The sequence below is a fragment of the Oreochromis niloticus genome, linkage group LG17 (genome assembly GCF_001858045.2).
Source record: "Oreochromis niloticus isolate F11D_XX linkage group LG17, O_niloticus_UMD_NMBU, whole genome shotgun sequence".
NCBI classification, from domain to species: domain Eukaryota; kingdom Metazoa; phylum Chordata; class Actinopteri; order Cichliformes; family Cichlidae; genus Oreochromis; species Oreochromis niloticus.
The window spans coordinates 25,144,749-25,164,068 of NC_031981.2; the positions used below are offsets into that span (position 1 = coordinate 25,144,749).

The 19,320-nt window shown below is 44.3% G+C and overlaps 1 protein-coding gene across 1 annotated transcript in view; it reads left to right on the forward strand.

Moving 5' to 3' along the window:
- The window catches only part of tspan1 (tetraspanin 1), a 32,707-nt gene extending 13,387 nt beyond the window's left edge, over positions 1–19,320 (forward strand). The window contains exons 5-8 of the mRNA XM_003448850.4: positions 8,902–9,000; positions 18,056–18,199; positions 18,897–18,980; positions 19,060–19,320. Coding sequence (XP_003448898.1) covers positions 8,902–9,000; positions 18,056–18,199; positions 18,897–18,980; positions 19,060–19,119 — 387 coding nt within the window. The 3' untranslated portion in view covers positions 19,120–19,320. The remainder of the gene's footprint in view (positions 1–8,901; positions 9,001–18,055; positions 18,200–18,896; positions 18,981–19,059) is intronic.

Below are 19,320 nucleotides of genomic sequence, written 5' to 3' on the forward strand. Positions count from 1 at the left end.
CAGCAGTACGTTTAAGCTTGATCAGCTGTTGTTAAAATTTATTTAATATTAATTTCTAGTATCAGTTGATGTTTGCTGGAGCCACAGCTGTAAAAGCTGCTGGTCATGATATTGGTTTGGACATGTGGTGAGAGGGAAACATGAAGATGAAACCAGGAGATGTCCTTACTGAATCATCAGAGCTGAACAGGTGATGGAGAAACAGGTTAACTTTTTAGGTGACATGAATGAGTTGAAGGGAAGGTATGAACTGTTTCTGAGAGACAAATAACACCAGGATCCTTTTCTATGTAGCTGAAAGCTGGTAACTGTGCAGGGGCGGGTCTAGCAAAGTTTTGCCAGGTGGGCCAGGTAGGGCATTAACAGGGAAAGGGGGGCACAAAGAAATATTTTCTTTCTTATTCTCATTTAAAATGTCTAGCTTTTAATAAATAATTATCTGAATCTTACAACCAAAGTTTTTATCTGATGTAAAATGTATAGAAATCATACATATACCAACAAGACAGTGTACATCACTGTCACAACAGCGTTCGTTTTCATTCAAAGGCTTTATGGTTTTTCCTATAATACCTGGTGGGCCGATCTCTAGTCAAAATGCTGGGGCCAATTTTATGTTTCTTTAAGCAAGTTTTTCATAACTGAGCCAAGTGTCCTCTTTTTTGGAAATCAAAATATGGTCACCCTACCATCGGGGAGAGCTACTTGAGTATGGTCTTTGTAGACTACACCTCAGTATTCAACACCATAATACCAAACATCCTCACCACCAAACTGGACCACCTTCAGGTTCCCCTGCCACCTGCTCCTGGATCAAAGACTTCCTTACAAACTGGCCTCAATCAGTCCCACTCGGCCCCCTAACTCTCTCCTCCACTGTCACTCAGCAACAGATCCCCACAGGGGATCCACCTAACGTTAATTTTCTTTGTTACTTCATTATTTTCTTTAAGTTAACATTACTCAGAAATAATGAGTACAGTGGTCCCTCACTATAATGCGGTTCACCTTTCGCAGCCTTGCTGTTTCGCGGTTTTTTTGTGCAATTTTGCATGTTTTTTTTTTAAACAGCACATTGTGTTCTGCGTCCTGATTGGTTGTAGACCATTGTCAATCAATCTCGTGCCGTGTCTCCAGTACAGAATGCGTTCATCTTGTCAAATTTACATAAATCTTCGATTACTAGCAGTGTGACTCTGAAGTGCTGTACTGTATGTTTGTAAGTTTTCTCCCCAACAAACGCAACAATGTCGACAAAACGTTTTGCACTGTCAAAGACACCTGTGGTAGCACCCAAAAGGCAGCGTAAGATGCTAACCATTGCACAAAAAGTTGGACTTCTGGACCTGCTAAAGGAAGGTAGAAGTTACCCTATTTTCCAGATTATGAGGCGTAATAACCGAAACAAAACAGTCAGATAAGTCAAACTTCACTCAACTCATTCTTCTTGCTTCCTCTACTTCCATACCATTGAGTCATTAATGTTTAATTCTCTAGCAGCTGCTCTGTTCCCACGTTCTGGACCTAAAAACAGGGTTTGATCTATGGTTTCATTCTATAATACTGGACTTATTTTTCTACGAAGGTTTGAACTTTGAGGGTGCTTAAACAAGAGAGAAAAATGTGAAAATGTTCATGCCTGTCTGAGAAAAGTGTATGAAGTGTGTAGTGAGGGGTTTTACAGCCTTAAAACATCTATAATAATTGTAAAAAATAAAGCTGGCTACTTTGCGGAGTTCCCCTATGGCAGGTAATTTTTAGAACGTAACTCCCTCAATAAACAAGGGACCACTGTAATATGCTATTTTTACCACACAATCAACAGTAACTTATTAAAAGCTAATAAAAAGCATATATTTTCCATTTCCAAGTAAGCTACTGGAATTTTCTGTGTACAGTAACAAAACAGAGTCAAAACTGAACTATTTAAAGAAAAATTTTAAATTTGCAACCAGACGCTAACCTAGTGGTTCCCAAACTTTTTTTACTCGGCCCCCCTTTGTTTTACAAGAAAATCGTCACTTTCTTCAATAGAAGAAGTTAATAAAAGATGACGGTGGAGATTTTGATCATGTCTAAAATGTGTTCATACCACTCTACATTAATAGATGTACAGTGCTAACACCTCCTGCATCACTGAACTGTGTATTACTTCAAGCTCCTTGTTGCTGGGGGGGCGCTCGTGTACACTGATGGAGTAGGACGCACTCTTCTCAGCTCCGCACTTTTCTTCTTATTTTCCAACACTTAACGTGACACCCTGCCTCTTTACTTAACTGTTCAACAGCCCTTCTGATCTGCATCGACTACGATAAAGACTGGTCGACATGCCGCCTAAAAAAGACGCAACACACTGCCAGAAAGCAGTAGCTGAAAACTCTGCTAGCACCGACGCCATTTTAGCAGCTATCGCTAGCCTAAAAATGTCTATGGAGACCCGCCTTGACACAATTGAGTCTACTTTGTCTAAGCTCCAGGCAGATATCCGGTCATCCGAACAGCGTCTAGATGTTATCGATGAGTCGCTTACTACAATGGACGGCCGTGTTTGCATGCTTGAAGCTACGTGCAAGGAACTAATGGCGGCCACCGACAACCTGCGTGACAAGCTAGGCCAGATGGAGGCGCGCTCGCGTCGGGCCAACATTAGGATTGTTGGAGTGAAGGAAGGTGCTGAGGGCGGTAAGCCTGCGGACTTTGTTTCATCCCTGCTGCTGGATGTGTTGGGGAAAGACAACTTTATTAAGCCGATAAAAGTGGAGAGGGCACACCGCACCCTTAGACCAAAACCAACGGCTGGCCAGCGACCGAGGGCTATCATAGCCAAGTTGCATCATGAGAAAGACGTGTGGCATGTCTTGCGTCTGGCACGCCAACGTGCACCGTTGAGCTGCGATGGAGAGAGTCTGTCCATCTTCCCCGACTACACTGCGGAGGTCCTTGCGCAGCGGATGGCCTTCAATTCGGTCAGGAAAAAGCTTAGCGCTTCCGGAGCGACGTGCAGTCTGCGCTACCCGGCCCAGCTTCGGGTAGTTCACAACAACATCACTAACACGTTCAAGTCTCCTGCTGAAGCTGAACGTTTTGCGGACTCACTGTAATCGTGACCTGGTAATGTACTTGTTCATGTTGTTGATGCGGCTGTGTTGTTGAACATTCTCACTCTTCTCTTCCTATAGTGAGAGTCGCGATTCGTTCAATCTTTTTTTGAATGCTTCTGTGGTGATAGTTTTCTATCATGTTTTTTGTTTTTTGTTACGACGTCTTAAAACTTTGATCTATCGTGAAGTACTGAGATCGTTTATATTATAAATTTGGTTATACACAAGTCATTTTATATGTTGGCGTCTTTTTTTTCTAACCCAATCAGTCGATTTATGGGTGTAACTATTGTTTTGATTAATGGAGTCTGGTGCGGAGCTGCCCGATCCGAAGGATGTTTTTTTCTCTTTTTCTTTTTTGTTTTTTTGTGCTCCTCTTCCCGGCAGTCCCCTTAATGCACGCTGGGATGGGCCGCAGTGGTTCTTGTTCTTTTTTGCGGCCTTTTTCTTTTTGGGGGATGGGGTTCAGTGTTCTTGTTGTTAATTTTGTTTTAACTGTTTTTTTGCCAGTCCTTTGTATTATTTGTCACCTGTCCATATGTCACTCCACCTCTCATTTAGATGCGGGGTAACAATGCTACTGGTTTTGGAACATGTCCTTTGACATTTACATCCTGGAATTGCAAGGGCTTGGGCAGAGCTTTGAAACGTGGGAAGGTTATGTCACATTTGAAGCATTTATCTTCTGATATAATTTTTCTTCAGGAAACTCATATTCACGCCAATGAACAGAGACGTTTAAGAGCAAATTGGGTGTCGCAGGTCTACCAGTCCACTTTCACATCTAAGGCCAGAGGTGTTGCTATACTCATAAGGAAAACCACTCCATTTATATTTGGATCCGTCGTTACTGATCCGGGTGGGAGATTTGTTTTGGTCTCTGGGTCCATTAACTCTTTTCCACTGGTTTTGCTAAATATCTATGCCCCTAATTTTGACTGTCCTGACTTCTTTTCCAAAATATTTGACCTAATTTCTGAATATAATATGTCTAATATAATAATTGGTGGCGATTTTAACTGCTATTTTGATCCTGTTTTGGATAGATCATCTACAAAAATAGCCCCCACTACTAGATCCACGGCAGTTTTGAACAACCTGGTGAAGTTACACAACATGGTTGACGTTTGGAGGCTTCAGCATCCAAATGATAGGCAATATTCTTTTTTTTCACCTGTACATCGTAGCTTTACCAGAATAGATTACTTTGTTACAGATTCTAGACTATTACCCAGTATTATCAGCTCTGCTTATCATCAAATCTTGATTTCTGACCATGCCCCACTTACCATGAAAATAGATTTTAATTTACAGCCTCGAATTTTCAATTGGAAATTCAATTCTACCCTTCTGTCAGACAAAACTTTCTCCACTTATGTTTCCACTGAGATTTCAGATTTCTTAAAACACAACGACAACGGGGAGGTCTCTGATTCCACTCTTTGGGAATCATTTAAGGCAGTATTGCGTGGCAAGATCATCTCCTTTCAAACATTTTCGAAAAGAACTAGATTAAATCGTCTGTCCCAAATTGAGTCTGAATTATCAACATTAGAGGAGGCACTTCGCCAATCTGATACTGAAGGCATATCTAATGCCATTCTAAAACTAAAACTTGAATACAATCATATTTTGGGTACCCAAGTCGGAAGCGATATTATTAAATTGAAACAAAGACACTTTGAGTTGGGAGATAAACCCCATAAATTACTTGCCAGACAATTAAAAGATGTGCAAGCCCATCGGACCATACACAAAATTGCCTCCTCTACTGGTGAATTAATTACTGATCCTAAGCTGATTAATGACAGATTTGTTGAGTTTTTCAGCACACTGTACTCTTCTAAATCTAACGCTACTGACTCTGAGCTTTTTAGCTTTCTTAACTCTCTGAGCATTCCGACCCTTACAGAATCTGCCGCCCAAGCGCTTGATGCTGACTTCAGCATCACAGAAGTCAGAGCTGCTATCCTTTCTTTCCCTAGTGGTAAAGCCTGCGGGCCGGATGGGTTCAACATAGAATTTTATAAAGCCCATATTGATATAATCGCTCCACTTTTACTCAGAATGGTGAACTGCTCTATTGCACGGGGCTCTTTCCCTGATAGCATATATGATGCCCACGTTTGTCTTCTCCCTAAGAAGGACAGAGACCCCACCAATGTGACTTCATATCGCCCACTTAGTTTATTAAACTGTGATCAAAAAATCATTGCAAAAGTCTTGTCTTCACGTCTTAATAAATATTTGGGCACTTTAATTCAACACGATCAAACTGGGTTTATCCCAGACAGATTTGCTTTCTCTAATACCCGTCGTCTATTGAATGTATTGTATGGAACAAATTCTCCAAATTCAGCTGTTATTTCATTAGATGCACAACAAGCTTTTGATCAAATTGAGTGGAAATACCTGTTTGCTACGCTTGAGAAATTTGGCTTTGGTAATAATTTTACAACTTTGGTACGTATGCTTTATGCTCGGCCAAGATCATCGGTACTGACAAATTTTGATAGATCACATCCGTTTCTACTTCACCGGGGGACTAGGCAGGGCTGCTGTTTATCTCCACTGCTCTTTGCTCTAGCTATGGAGCCTCTGGCCATTGCAGTTAGAAGCAGCTCTGATATTGTAGGTATATCCTGTGGTCCTGTCAACTCTACTATAACTCTATATGCAGATGATGTGGCTCTAACACTGTCTGATGCCAGGGTCTCCTTGCCTCCCCTGCTTCATCTCATTAACAAATTTGGACAACTCTCTGGTTTCACAATTAATTGGGACAAGTCCATTTTTATGCCACTGGCAGATGGGCTTGACTCTAGCTTCATCTCTAGCTTACCTTTTAAAACCACCAGCAGTCACTTTAAATACCTAGGTATTAACATTCCCAGAAACCGTAAGCTGCTATTTAAATTGAATTTTCAGGTCCTCGTTGATAGTATTAAAGCTAAGATAGATAAATGGACTCTTCTTCCACTCTCTTTGATTGGACGTGTCAATATTATTAAAATGGTAGTGCTTCCTAAATTTATTCATCTTTTCCAAAACATACCCATCTTTCTCACTTCATCCTTTTTTAAAACTATTGACTCTATCATTTTGTCTTTCATCTGGGCAAATAAACCCCATAGAATTTCAAAGGCACACTTGCAGAAACCCTCCTCTGAGGGCGGATTAGGCCTCCCAGTTTTCAGGCACTACTATTGGGCTTGCAATGCCAGAACATGGGTTTTTTGGAACAGTGTTTCTGCTGTTCAGAAGGGATGCGGTCCTTCTTGGCCTTTGATAGAGGCACACAATGCTAAATCAATTTTTGGTACATCACTTGTTGCTATTCTGTTTTCTAAGCCCAACATACCTACCAAACTTTTAAGTAATGATTTTGTCCTAGGTCATTCTCTTAGGATCTTAAAGCAAGTTAGGGGTGCTATGTGCCTTCCAGACCTATCCATTTTTGCTCCCATAACTGAAAACCTTTCTTTTTCACCTGGCTTGATGGACCCTGTGTTTAAGCTTTGGTCAGCATTAGGTCTTCACACTATTAAGGACCTCTACATCGACAATTGTTTTGCTTCATTTGCTCAGCTGCAATCAAAATTTATGCTCCCCTCTGCTCATTTATTTAGATACTTACAAATTAGGAATTTTGTTAAACAGTCTTTTGCCCATCTGGATAAGCCCCCTGCTCATAGTGACTTTTATGATTATTTGATTAAAAATCCCACTTCCAAACACCTAATCAGCCAGTTTACTACACTTTTTACACTTACAGCACCTACTAACCACATCAAGGATGCTTGGGTTAAGGACTTGGAAGTAGACATATCGGATGCTTTGTGGGCCAATGGGTTGAAGAATATTAAAGAATGCTCTGTTAATGTCAGACTACAACTTATACAGTTCAAGGTCCTTCATCGTTTGCATTTTTCTAAAACAAAGCTATGCAGCATTTTTCCGTCTCTTTCGTCTTTGTGTGACAGATGCAAAGCATTGGATGGAACCCTTGGTCACCTTTTCTGGTCTTGCCCCACACTCAGGAGTTTCTGGGCAGAGATATTTAATATATATAACCGGGTTTATGACTTAAAATTAGAGCCGGATGGTGTACTTGCAGTGCTAGGCTGCTCCCTGACCTCATTGGCACTTAGACGTCCTCTTCAGAAAGCTTTAATGTTTGGCATGATTGTAGCTAAAAGACTTATTCTTAGAGCCTGGAAATCACCATCTCCTCCATTGTTCAGGGTTTGGCTACGTGAGATGATTGCATGTTTGTATATTGAAGAGGTTCGTTATCGTTTGGCTGACACCCATGTTAAGTTTGTCGAAATCTGGGGCCCTTTTCTCAATCATATTGATGGGAATTCAACATAAATTTTAACTCATTTGACTGCACTTTGTGTGAAACTGCACTTCTGCCGGACCCTGATTTCTTCCTGGACTTGTTTTCCACATCTTTTGGTCTTGGTGAACTCTCTGTTGCCCTGTCTAAACTCACACAGTAGATCATCTTTTTGGACAATGGTGTTTCTTTTGTACTTTTGATTTGTACTGGCTAACTGGTTTATTTATTTATTTTTTTCTTTTCTTTCCTGTTTTCCTGTTTGCGGTTTTTTTTTGTTTGTTTGTTTTTTTTGTGTATTTGGTTTTTGGTTTTTGTTTTCTGTTTTTTATTTTCTTTTTTTTTCTGTGCTTAAATATTATTGTTTTTGAATCTTATGTCATTTGTCTGGTGTGATGTTATGTAACTTTGAACTTAAAATCTTATAAATAAACATTTAAAAAAAAAAAAAAAAAAGCTCCTTGTTGCTTATCCACTGTGTGTGTGTGTGTGTGTGTGTGTGTGTGTGTGTATGTGTGGGCGGATGCACATGCACGCACCCAACAGAATGTGACAAGGTGCAGGGCAATTGACAGTGTTAAATTAGCCTCCTAGTAATATATCTTTCTGATCGTAGCCTCACTTGGGGGCCAAGTTTAATTGTGACTCATATCACAGCATCCCCTTGGGATACCCCATGTATCCCATTCACTGTGCACGCATTCAAACATGTCCACGCACACAGAGAAGCTAAAAAGAAAAAAAAATACAGCTGTACATGGCTACATGCATTTAAGGTATATTTCTGACCCTCCCAACCCATCAATTAGGTCTTTGTGACAGTACTTGATAGGATTATTTATCAAAACAGAAAGAGCAATCTGCAAAGGAAAGGAAAAAAAGAGGGGAGGGCATGCGGGCAAGCTATCCTTGTCATGATGCGGCTGTGTGCAGGCAGTACAAGACTCAATCGCAGACTACATGGTGTACTCAAAAGGCAGCTTTATTGCTGCCACAAGGGGAAAATGGTACAAAACTAAACTAGGAAAATATAAACTAAACACACGGAGAGGAACACAAGGAAACACACAGCCATGGATAGTGACAATGAGCACAGGAAGACACAGACACTAAATACAAGAGGATAACGAAGGAAGTGAGGACACACGGGGACACAGATTATCTAGACACCACAAGACACTAAAACTAAACATAACAACCTAGGGAGTATAGAATAAACTTTAGACTAACAAGATAGACTCAAAGCATAATACATAATGACAAAACACAAGAAACTCAAAACGCTGGTTCAAATGACCCAGGATCGTGACGGGATTCTTTCCAACAAAGGAATCTCTCTTGTCTCAAACCTAAGTGCTCCCTTCCACTTTAGAAACAAAATATAAAATTCAGACTAGGTGTGTCCAGTGAGGATATATTTGTTTATATATGATGTCAGTAAATCTTTTTTTTTTACAGGCTGAGGGGATCTTGAGAGCGTGGGCGACTCCTGCTCTACAGAAGCAATATGGTCATGATCCTGCTGTCACTAAGCTCTGGAACAGCACCATGACACAGGTACAGGATATTGGAAATTCTGTGTGTTTTCATATTCTTGTTATATGTGTTTAGAACTTTATATATGAGCTGTATATACATTCACTACTGATTTATGTATACCTGCTCTGTTCTGCCAATCACATGACAGAAACAAATGCATTTAGTCATGTACAAAAGTGGTTTAAGTGACTTGAACATGGCATAGCTGCTGATGCCAGACGGGCTGGTCTGAGTATTTTAGAAATCACTGATTTACCTGTATTTTAGAACATAGTCATCCTACAGACAGTGATCTTCAAAAGAGAAAATATCCAGTGAGTGAAATTCCTTGTTAATGTTGGAAGTCAGACACAGTTGGCGGGGTTGCTTTGAGCAAGGCTTCTACAGACAAAAACATGGCTGTGCCATGGGCTCCCCTGTGTCACCTATTGTAGCCAACTTTTACATGGAGGAAGTGGAAAGGAAGGCTCTTGGCTCTTTCAAAGGAAGAGCACCCAGCCACTGGTACAGATACGTAGATGACACCTGGGTCAAAATCAAGACACAAGAAGTGGAATCCTTCACTGCGCACATTAACGCCGTGGATAAAAACATCAAGTTCACCAGGGAAGACACAAAGGATAACTGTTTGCCTTTCCTGGACTGCGCCGTGCACATTGAAGAGAATGGCAACCTCAACATCGAAGTTTACCGGAAGCCCACACACATGGACCAGTACCTCCTCTTTGACTCCCATCACCCTCTGGAACACAAACTTGGAGTAATTAGGACCCTACACCACCGGGCAGAACATGTTCCCTCTAAGCCTGAGGGAAAAAAGAAGGAACACACACACGTAAAGGAAGCACTCAAAACATGCGGTTATCCTAACTGGGCGTTCATAAAGTCAGCAAAGAGGCACAGAAAAGAAGATCAGACACCAGCGAGGGAGGATAAGAAGGACAGACGCAACAACATTGTCATCCCCTATGTAGCCGGTGTATCAGAGAAACTCAGGAGAGTTTTCTCCAAGCACGACATCCCAGTGTACTTCAGACCCAGCAACACACTCAGACAGAAACTGGTTCACCCGAAAGACAAAACTCCAAAACACAGACTTAACAACGTGGTGTATGCTGTACAGTGCAGTGAGGAATGCCCAGACCTCTACATTGGCGAGACCAAACAGCCACTTCACAAGCGCATGGCACAACATAGAAGAGCCACCTCCACAGGACAAGACTCAGCAGTCCATCTGCATCTTAAGGATAAAGGTCGTCAAAGGAGTTTGCAAAGAAAAGCGTCTGGACTTCTTTAAGTTGCTTGAAGACGTTTCACCTCTCATCCGAGAAGCTTCTTCAGTTCTAAGGTCAAATGGCCGAGAGTCCCAGATTTAAACCCAGTGGGAGTATGCCCCCAAGGAGGCCAGGTTTCACAATGGGCTCACCCGAAACCCTGGCTGATTAGGTCCCACACCCGCTTTCACACTTGGGCGCATGTGATTAGAGGATCACCAGGGGGTCCTTTGTCCGTCCTTGGGGGGATACTCCCACTGGGTTTAAATCTGGGACTCTCGGCCATTTGACCTTAGAACTGAAGAAGCTTCTCGGATGAGAGGTGAAACGTCTTCAAGCAACTTAAAGAAGTCCAGACGCTTTTCTTTGCAAACTCCTTTGACTACAATGACCTGGATGACTGAGAACCTTCACAGACAAGGATAAAGGTCACTCTTTCGAGGATGCCAATGTTCACATTTTGGACAGAGAGGACAGATGGTTTGAAAGAGGAGTGAAAGAGGCCATCTATGTCCACTGTAAGCGACCATCTTTGAACAGAGGTGGCGGTTTACGACACCAACTGTCTGCCATCTATAATCCAGTTTTGAGTTCCCTCCCCAGACGCCTTAACGCCCACTCACATCCTGGGCCATCTGACCTCAGGAATTCACATGACAAGGTGCGGCCAGGTTTCACAATGAGCTCACCCAAAACCCTGGCTGATTAGGTACCACACCCGCTTTCACACCTTGGCGCATGTGACTAGAGGATCACCAGGGGGTCCTTTGTCCCTCTTTGGGGGGATACTCCCACTGGGTTTAAATCTGGGACTCTCGGCCATTTGACCTTAGAACTGAAGAAGCTTCTCGGATGAGAGGTGAAACGTCTTCAAGCAACTCAAAGAAGTCCAGATGCTTTTCTTTGCAAACTCCTTTGACGAGCTGGTAGGAAAGCAACACTAACTCAAATAACAGACAATTGGAAACACATTGTCTTGTCGGATGAGTCTGCATTTCTGCTGCTTGAACAGGATCTAGTAACCATCACAGTGTCAAACATCCAACAAAGAGTCTCAAGCATGTCTCAAGAATGAACAGCACGAGTTGGACAGTACCATGCCCCAACTTGATTCACATCTGCTTGCTGAAGAACTAACAGCACTCCATGAGCACCTGGCAGCAGAAATGAACCGGTTGCTAATGGACAAGACGTAGCTGGAATGGCTAACTGAAGGCTGGACAGTGCTGATCATCAGAGGGGCAAAGCATCAGCTACTGGTAGACAGAGCAGTTGTTCAAGATGCTCTGCCCCCACTGTTGTTCTCCATATGCTGAACTCTTTCATCCCAGGTGATTGACAGGACTGATTACACACACTGCCAGTGACAGTGACATTGGAATGCTATTCGAACTGGAGAGGGAACAAACAAAGAGAGTGAAGGTAGTCAGAACTGAGGGGATTGCAAAACCAAAAGGGAACATTGCAGACACCAAGGATAGCGACAATTACCTGGCAATCTCACAGGGATATGGGAATCACGGAGAGACTGCCAGGAAAGTTGCAACCACCAAATACCTGCAGAGAGTAAGGCAAGTCCTGAAGAGTCAGCTGAAAGGGAAAAATGAGATTCAGGCAAGTAACACCTACACCCTGCTGGAATATGTGTCCAAAAGAGGAGATTGAAACCACTAGCATCAAGACAAGAAAGTGTCTTACCATGCATGGAGGGTGAAAACCTCCATGCATGTCCAGCACACTGAGATTGTACACCAAGAAGAAAGAAGTAGGCTGAGGAGTGTTGAGTCCCAGTCCCACTGTCCACAATCCAGGATGAGATTGATGAGCAAGAAGAGGAGTAAGAATAACCATCATGAAAAGACAGATCCCTGCATAGCATATACTACATGCAGATAGAAGAACTGGCTGATCTCAAGAAATCATACCAGTGGCTGGACTAACCTCTACTGAAAGACAGCACAGAGGCACTTATCATGGCAGAGCAGGAACACCCCCTAAGAAGAGATTAAAAAAAGAAAATGCTATGTAAAGTTTCCTGTCATTAACACTGACAGATTTGAGTGTGTGGAGAGCTGTCTGTCAATAGAAGAAATAAAGAAGTACCTATGGAAGTGAAGATATTGACAAGAGCGATATAAGGCAAGGCAAGGCAAGTTTATTTATATAGCACAATTCAACAACAAGGTGATTCAAAGTGCTTTACAGAGACATTAAAAACAAAAACAAATAAAAAGCATGATTTAAATTTGATTAAAACAAACAAACAAACAAACAGACAAACAAAACAGTAAATAAAATCAAATATCAAAACAGTAGATAAAATCAGAACAGTAGATAAAATCAGTAGTTAAAAAGTAGGTTTTGAAATTTAAACTTAAGTGTGGATTTGGTGCTTTATTCAAATGCAGCTGAGAATAGGTGAGTCTTCAACCTGGATTTAAATAAACTGAGTGTTTCAGCTGATCTGAGGCTTTCTGGGAGTTTGTTCCAGATATAAGGAGCATAAAAGCTGAATGCAGCTTCTCCGTGTCTGGTTCTGACTCTGGGGACTGATAACAGACCGGATCCAGATGACCTGAGGGTGTTAGGATGCCTGGGTCGTTGACCCAGGGCTTTTGAGTTTATTATATTATTTATCATTTCTAGTCTTTGGGTTTCTTAGAGTTCTGTCTTATGGTTTATGTCTCTGTGTTCTATAGTTGCTCTGTCTCCCCTGTCGGCTGTATCCCCTTGTTAAGTTTGCGTCTCTGTGTTATGTTTCCTGTTTTACTTTGAAAGTCCGTGTTTCATGTTAGTGTATCTGGTTTTGCTTTCCTTGTCTCGTTAGTCCTGATTTGCCCCAGCTGTGTTTCCCTCCTGTTCCCCATTCCCTGATTGCTCCCTCTATGTATTTAAGCCCTGTGTTTCAGTTTGTCATTGTCGTGATCTACTCTTATCTACCCTCACTCATGCTGTGTGTTTTGTTTTCCGGCCTGTGTTAATGTTTGTACTTTGGAAGTTTCGTTACCCTTTTTTGAGTTCAGCATTAAAGCTGTTTAAGTTCACGTTTGTCTCCGGAGTCTGCACTTTGGGTCCTTTTCCTGCCTGCACACAGCCTACACCTAACAGAAGATCGCGACCAGAACATGGACCCAGCAGACTCTGTGTGGTATCGGAGACCTGCAGTTTCTGCCTTCCTCAAAGAGAGGGTGAGGCAGGAGGCTAAGCATACCCGGGAGCTCGAGTCACCCTTCTATGGGTCACGTTTGGCTTGGGGAGGGCCCCGCAGCCTCCAAACTGCCATGACTACGGCTGAGCCGGCACCTATGCCTCGGTCTATCAGATTGAGCACATGCTCATTATCTCCAATCACTACACCTTCGTCTCCACCCCAGGTTTTCCAGTCCGACAAGAGGGTTAAGCAGCGGAGGAAGAAGGATTACATGACGCCGGACGTTAGACTCACTCCGCTGCAGTCCTTCGCTCTGTTTATGGGTCTGCCACGTTCTGAACTTCACAAACTCTCTGCTTCCTCATCACAGCCTGGTCCTTTTGAGGATTCGCAGCCCGGTTTGCCACCTCCCACTTCCCGGAGAAAGCGACACTCACACCGTCGCCACTCTGTCTCTGCTGGGCCTGCTCCTCTGCCTTCCTGTGCTCCTGCTCCCAAGGCAGCTGCGGTCCAGCCATCCCCTGCACCTGTATCAGTTCCTCGGGTGAGGGGGGCCAGGGCCCAGTTGATCCCTGCTCCAGTTTCCAGGCCAGCTGAGGCTCTGCTAGTCCCTGCACCCGTACCTGTTCCTTGGGTGGGGACAGCAGCTGCCCAGCCGTCGCCTGTTCCGGTTTCCAGCGTGAGGCTTGCCAGGACACAGCCTACCTCTGCACCCGTACCTACTCCTCGGATGGGAGCGGCTAGTGCCCAGCAGGCTCGTGCACCCATTCCTGACCTTGCTGGAGGCTCTGGTGAGCCCGTCCAGCCGTTTTTCTCGTGTTCTGGAGGCTCAGGAGAATTAGCTCAGCTACCTGCTAATCCACCACCTAACCCACCATTGCTACCATCGTTACAACAGTCAATAGAACTTCAACTTCTATCCATAGCTCAAACATTAGCTCGCCTCTCACCTCAGCCTTCTGTTCCCGCTGGGGGTTCTGGAGAACCGCACCAGCCTTTGTTCGTCTCCGCTGGAGGGTCCGAGGGGCCCGTCCAGCCTTCTGTTCCCGCTGGGGGTTCTGGAGAACCGCGCCAGCCTTTGTTCGTCTCCGCTGGAGGGTCCGAGGGGCCCGTCCAGCCTTCTGTTCCCGCTGGGGGTTCTGGAGAACCGCGCCAGCCTTTGTTCGTCTCCGCTGGAGGGTCTGAGGGGCCCGTCCAGCCTTCTGCCTCCGTTGGAGGGTCCGAGGGGCCCGTCCAGCCTTCTGCCTCCGCTGGAGGGTCCGAGGGGCCCGTCCAGCCTTCTGTTCCCGCTGGGGGTTCTGGAGACCCGCACCAGCCTTTGTTAGTCTCCGCTGGAGGGTCCGAGGGGCCCGTCCAGCCTTCTGTTCCCGCTGGGGGTTCTGGAGAACCACACCAGCCTTTGTTCGTCTCCGCTGGAGGGTCTGAGGGGCCCGTCCAGCCTTCTGCCTCCGCTGGAGGGTCCGAGGGGCCCGTCCAGCCTTCTGTTCCCGCTGGGGGTTCTGGAGACCCGCATCAGCCTTTGTTAGTCTCCGCTGGAGGGTCCGAGGGGCCCGTCCAGCCTTCTGCCTCCGCTGGAGGGTCCGAGGGGCCCGTCCAGCCTTCTGCCTCCGCTGGAGGGTCCGAGGGGCCCGTCCAGCCTTCTGCCTCCGCTGGAGCGTCCGAGGGGCCCGTCCAGCCTTCATCGCCACCACCTGCGGCTCCCACGCCGTCGCCTGCAGTGCCACCACCTGCGGCTCCCACGCCGTCGTCTGCAGCTTCGTCCTCGCCTGGTCCAGCTACGGCTTCAGCTCCGCCTTCGTCTGGTCCAGCTTCAGCGTCACCTGCAGCGTCACCCTCGTCTGGTCCAGCCTCCGAGTCTTCACCCTCGTCTGGTCCGGCCTCCGTGTCTTCAGCTTCGCCTGGTCTGGCCTCCGTGTCTTCGCCTTCAGTGTCGCCTGGTCCTGCCTCGCTCCGTCTAGCTTCGTCTGCGCCTGAGGTCTCCATGCCGTCTGGTCCTGCTCGTCCTGTCCGTCCTGCTCGTCCTGTCCGGCCTGCTCGTCCTGTCCGGCCTCCTTCCAGGCCTCTGATTGGACGTCCTCGCTCTGCTCAGCCTGCACGTCCTCGTCCTGTCCGGCCACTTTCCAGGCTGATGGCGGACTGTCATCACCGTCGTGGACGGCCCCCTGAACTGCGTCGCCGCCGGTGCCTCCCGCCCGGCCGGCCTCCTGACCTGCTCCGTCGCCGCCGGTGCCTCCCGCCCGGCCGGCCCCCTGACCTGTTTTCTGGGCTCTTGGGCCGTCGGCCTCCGGACCTCCTTCGCCTGGCTCACCGCCGCTGCCCTCTGCATGGCCGGCCTCCGGACCTTCTTCGCTTGCCTCGCCGCCGTTGCTTTTCGCACGGCCGGCCTCCTGAACGACCCAGGTTTGGACTTTGGTGCCGTCAGCCTCCGGGCCGGCCCCCTGAACTTTTTTTTTTTTTTTTTGGCACTGTCGTGTGCCTGGTTTTGTTTGGTTGTTTTCTGGGCTCCAGTGTTTTCTGTTTTTGGTCTCTGGGTTGTGTTTGGTTTGTTTCGAGCCCTCCGTCCTGGACCCCCACCGCCCACCCTGGTTGGGTTGTTTTTGTTTGGTGTTTTGGTTTGGGCTGTCTGGGAGCCAGCCTTTAGGGGGGGGTACTGTTAGGATGCCTGGGTCGTTGACCCAGGGCTTTTGAGTTTATTATATTATTTATCATTTCTAGTCTTTGGGTTTCTTAGAGTTCTGTCTTATGGTTTATGTCTCTGTGTTCTATAGTTGCTCTGTCTCCCCTGTCGGCTGTATCCCCTTGTTAAGTTTGCGTCTCTGTGTTATGTTTCCTGTTTTACTTTGAAAGTCCGTGTTTCATGTTAGTGTATCTGGTTTTGCTTTCCTTGTCTCGTTAGTCCTGATTTGCCCCAGCTGTGTTTCCCTCCTGTTGCCCATTCCCTGATTGCTCCCTCTATGTATTTAAGCCCTGTGTTTCAGTTTGTCATTGTCGTGATCTACTCTTATCTACCCTCACTCATGCTGTGTGTTTTGTTTTCCGGCCTGTGTTAATGTTTGTACTTTGGAAGTTTCGTTACCCTTTTTTGAGTTCAGCATTAAAGCTGTTTAAGTTCACGTTTGTCTCCGGAGTCTGCACTTTGGGTCCTTTTCCTGCCTGCACACAGCCTACACCTAACAGAGGGATCTGGAAGGTTCATACTGGGTCAGGAGATCACAGATGTATTTTGGTCCTAAACCATTCAGAGCTTTATAGACCAGCATCAGAGCTTTAAAGTCTATCCTCTGACGGACAGGCAGCCAGTGTAAAGACCTCAGAGCTGGACTGATGTGGTCCACTTTTTTGGTCTTAGTGAGGACTCGAGCAGCAGAGTTCTGAATGAGCTGTAGTTGTCTGACTGATTTTTTAGGTAGACCTGTAAAGATGCTGTTACAGTAATCAAGCCTACTAAAGATGAATGCATGGACTAATTTTTCCAGGTCCTGTTGAGACATCAGATCTTTTATCCTTGAAATATTCTTGAGGTGATAGTAAGCTGATTTTGTTATTGTCTTAATGTGTTTTTCTAAGTTTAGGTCTGCATCCATCACTACACCCAAATTTCTCGCCTGGTTTGTGGTTTTTAGGTGTAGAGATTGAAGTTCTCTGGTGACCTGTAATCGTTTTTCTTTGGCTCCAAAGACTATTACCTCAGTTTTATTTTTGTTTAGCTGGAGAAAATTGTGGCACAACCAGTCATTAATTTCCTCAATGCATTTACCAAGAGCCTGTACAGGGCCTCGGTCTCCTGGTGACATTGTGATATATATTTGTGTGTCATCTGCGTAGCTATGATAGTTTATTTTGTTGTTCTTTATAATCTGTGCCAGTGGGAGCATGTAAATGTTAAACAGAAGGGGTCCCAAGATGGAACCACAGATACCACAGATATAACAGCTAGTTGCCTTGCCCAAATTATCAGGGCAAACATGTTTCCCTGTTAACAATCAATAACATGATTAACAAGACATTTGTGTATAGCTTATTTGGGAAACGTTGAGTACGTTGACACTTTTAGTTGAGCTGTTAAAGGAAGCTATAATGTTGTGAACCTAACTTGCAAGTCTAAAAAGTATAAACATTTTTTTTTAAAGATTTTTATCCCTTATTCTGGGGGCCTAACCATTCTTTTCAGTTTTATTTGATTTGTAATTCTTATATATGAATTATCATTGAATTTAAGAGTTTAAACTTTCACTCCATTCACTGACTTCATTTATGATCAGAACGTCAAAAGATTCAGAATACTTTTAAAAACACCAGGCTGCAGTTCATAGAGCCATCTAAAAAGAAACTAGTATGCAACAAAAAGAAAATAACAAAGGTTCTGCTAGTGTCTTTTAAACCATGGAACAGAATAATGGCGGAAAGGAAACTTTTTAGAGATATTGCAGAGACTTTATTAGTGGTTTTCAGTGGTTGAAGGTTTTCGGAGCTTAGTGTAATACAGCCAGCACTACTTTGTTCTGAACAATTCACATAAATTGTTGTGCAGCAGCCTGGTTCAAGGTTTAACCGATCAAAGTTGACTATATTTGGACCATTATGTAAATAACCCTCTTCACATGTTTTCCTGTGGCATGATAACACAAGAATGTCATCCTTCTTTCAGCTACATTGCTGTGGTTTCTCCAACTACACTGATTTCATGGGCTCCAACTTCGAAAATGCAACTGGAGGCAGCCTGCCTTCCATCTGCTGCAGGACCAACAACAACACTTGCACCCCAGCCCAGGCAGAGTACAGCAATGTGCAGGTGAAATTACCACATTATACATTGTGCAGCTTTAGCATGCAAACAATGACAATTCAAACAAGCTAGTGTTTAGCATAGACATAAATGGTGTTAAGCATAAATAAAGTGTATATGCCTGGTATTGAAACCATGCCACCCTCAGTTTTTGGCAGAGCTTTACAGACTCCACATTGTAGTTCATAACTGACACATGGAGTGGTGTGAAAATGTGTGGAACATCCTGCCCAATGACAACAATGTCCAGTAAAAACAATGAAAACTGTCTACTGCAACAATTTTTTGGGTTTTTGCCATGCGTTTTTAAGCTTTTTTTTTTTTTTTTTTCAGGTTAACTTATCTTCAACTGGAATTTGCTTGTAGCCCCTGCATGGATTTAATTTCCACAGTCATTTTTTCTGCATAACCTTAGAGCTATGCAAACAAATGAAAAACACCAAGACGTCACTAAGATTTTAACAGTGGGAGACCATTTATGTCTAAATGCTATGACAGTAACAACAGTTAATATATTTGATTCTGGACCAAATGTTGACTGCCCCAAGCATCTTGATTCTGGCCTTGAAATGTAGTAGTTTTTCAGCCAGCCATTATTTTGCAGTTTTGTGAATGGTATTTTTGCATTAGTGTCTGCATCGGTTGTCAGCCATGAGTGTTATGTTGATGCATTAAGAATTAACCAGAGCCCATTTCCTATCAGGGCTGTTTTCAGCAGATCCTGATGATCATCAAAGGGAACGCTAGCACCATGGGAGGCACTGCTGCAGGAATTGGATTACTGGAGGTAAAAACTCATGCAAAGCTTAAGGATGCATTCATGTTTATGTCATTCTGTTTGGACTCTTACACTTTTGTTTCTCCAGATTGCTGCCATATTGGTGTCCATTAACTTGTACCGCCACCTGGATAACGAAGATAGCTGAGAGCTCTTCACAGAGAACAATATGGGTGTGACAGATAATTTAATTAAAACTAAACTATATTAACATCAATCTTATTCTTTTTATGCAAGAATTGGCTATAAAGTCATATTTATTATGTAAAAAAAAACATCATATATAAGTCTCTGTTAGATGTAGTAAACTTTTACCAATATCATCCTTGGTTGTCAATGTTGCCTTTTC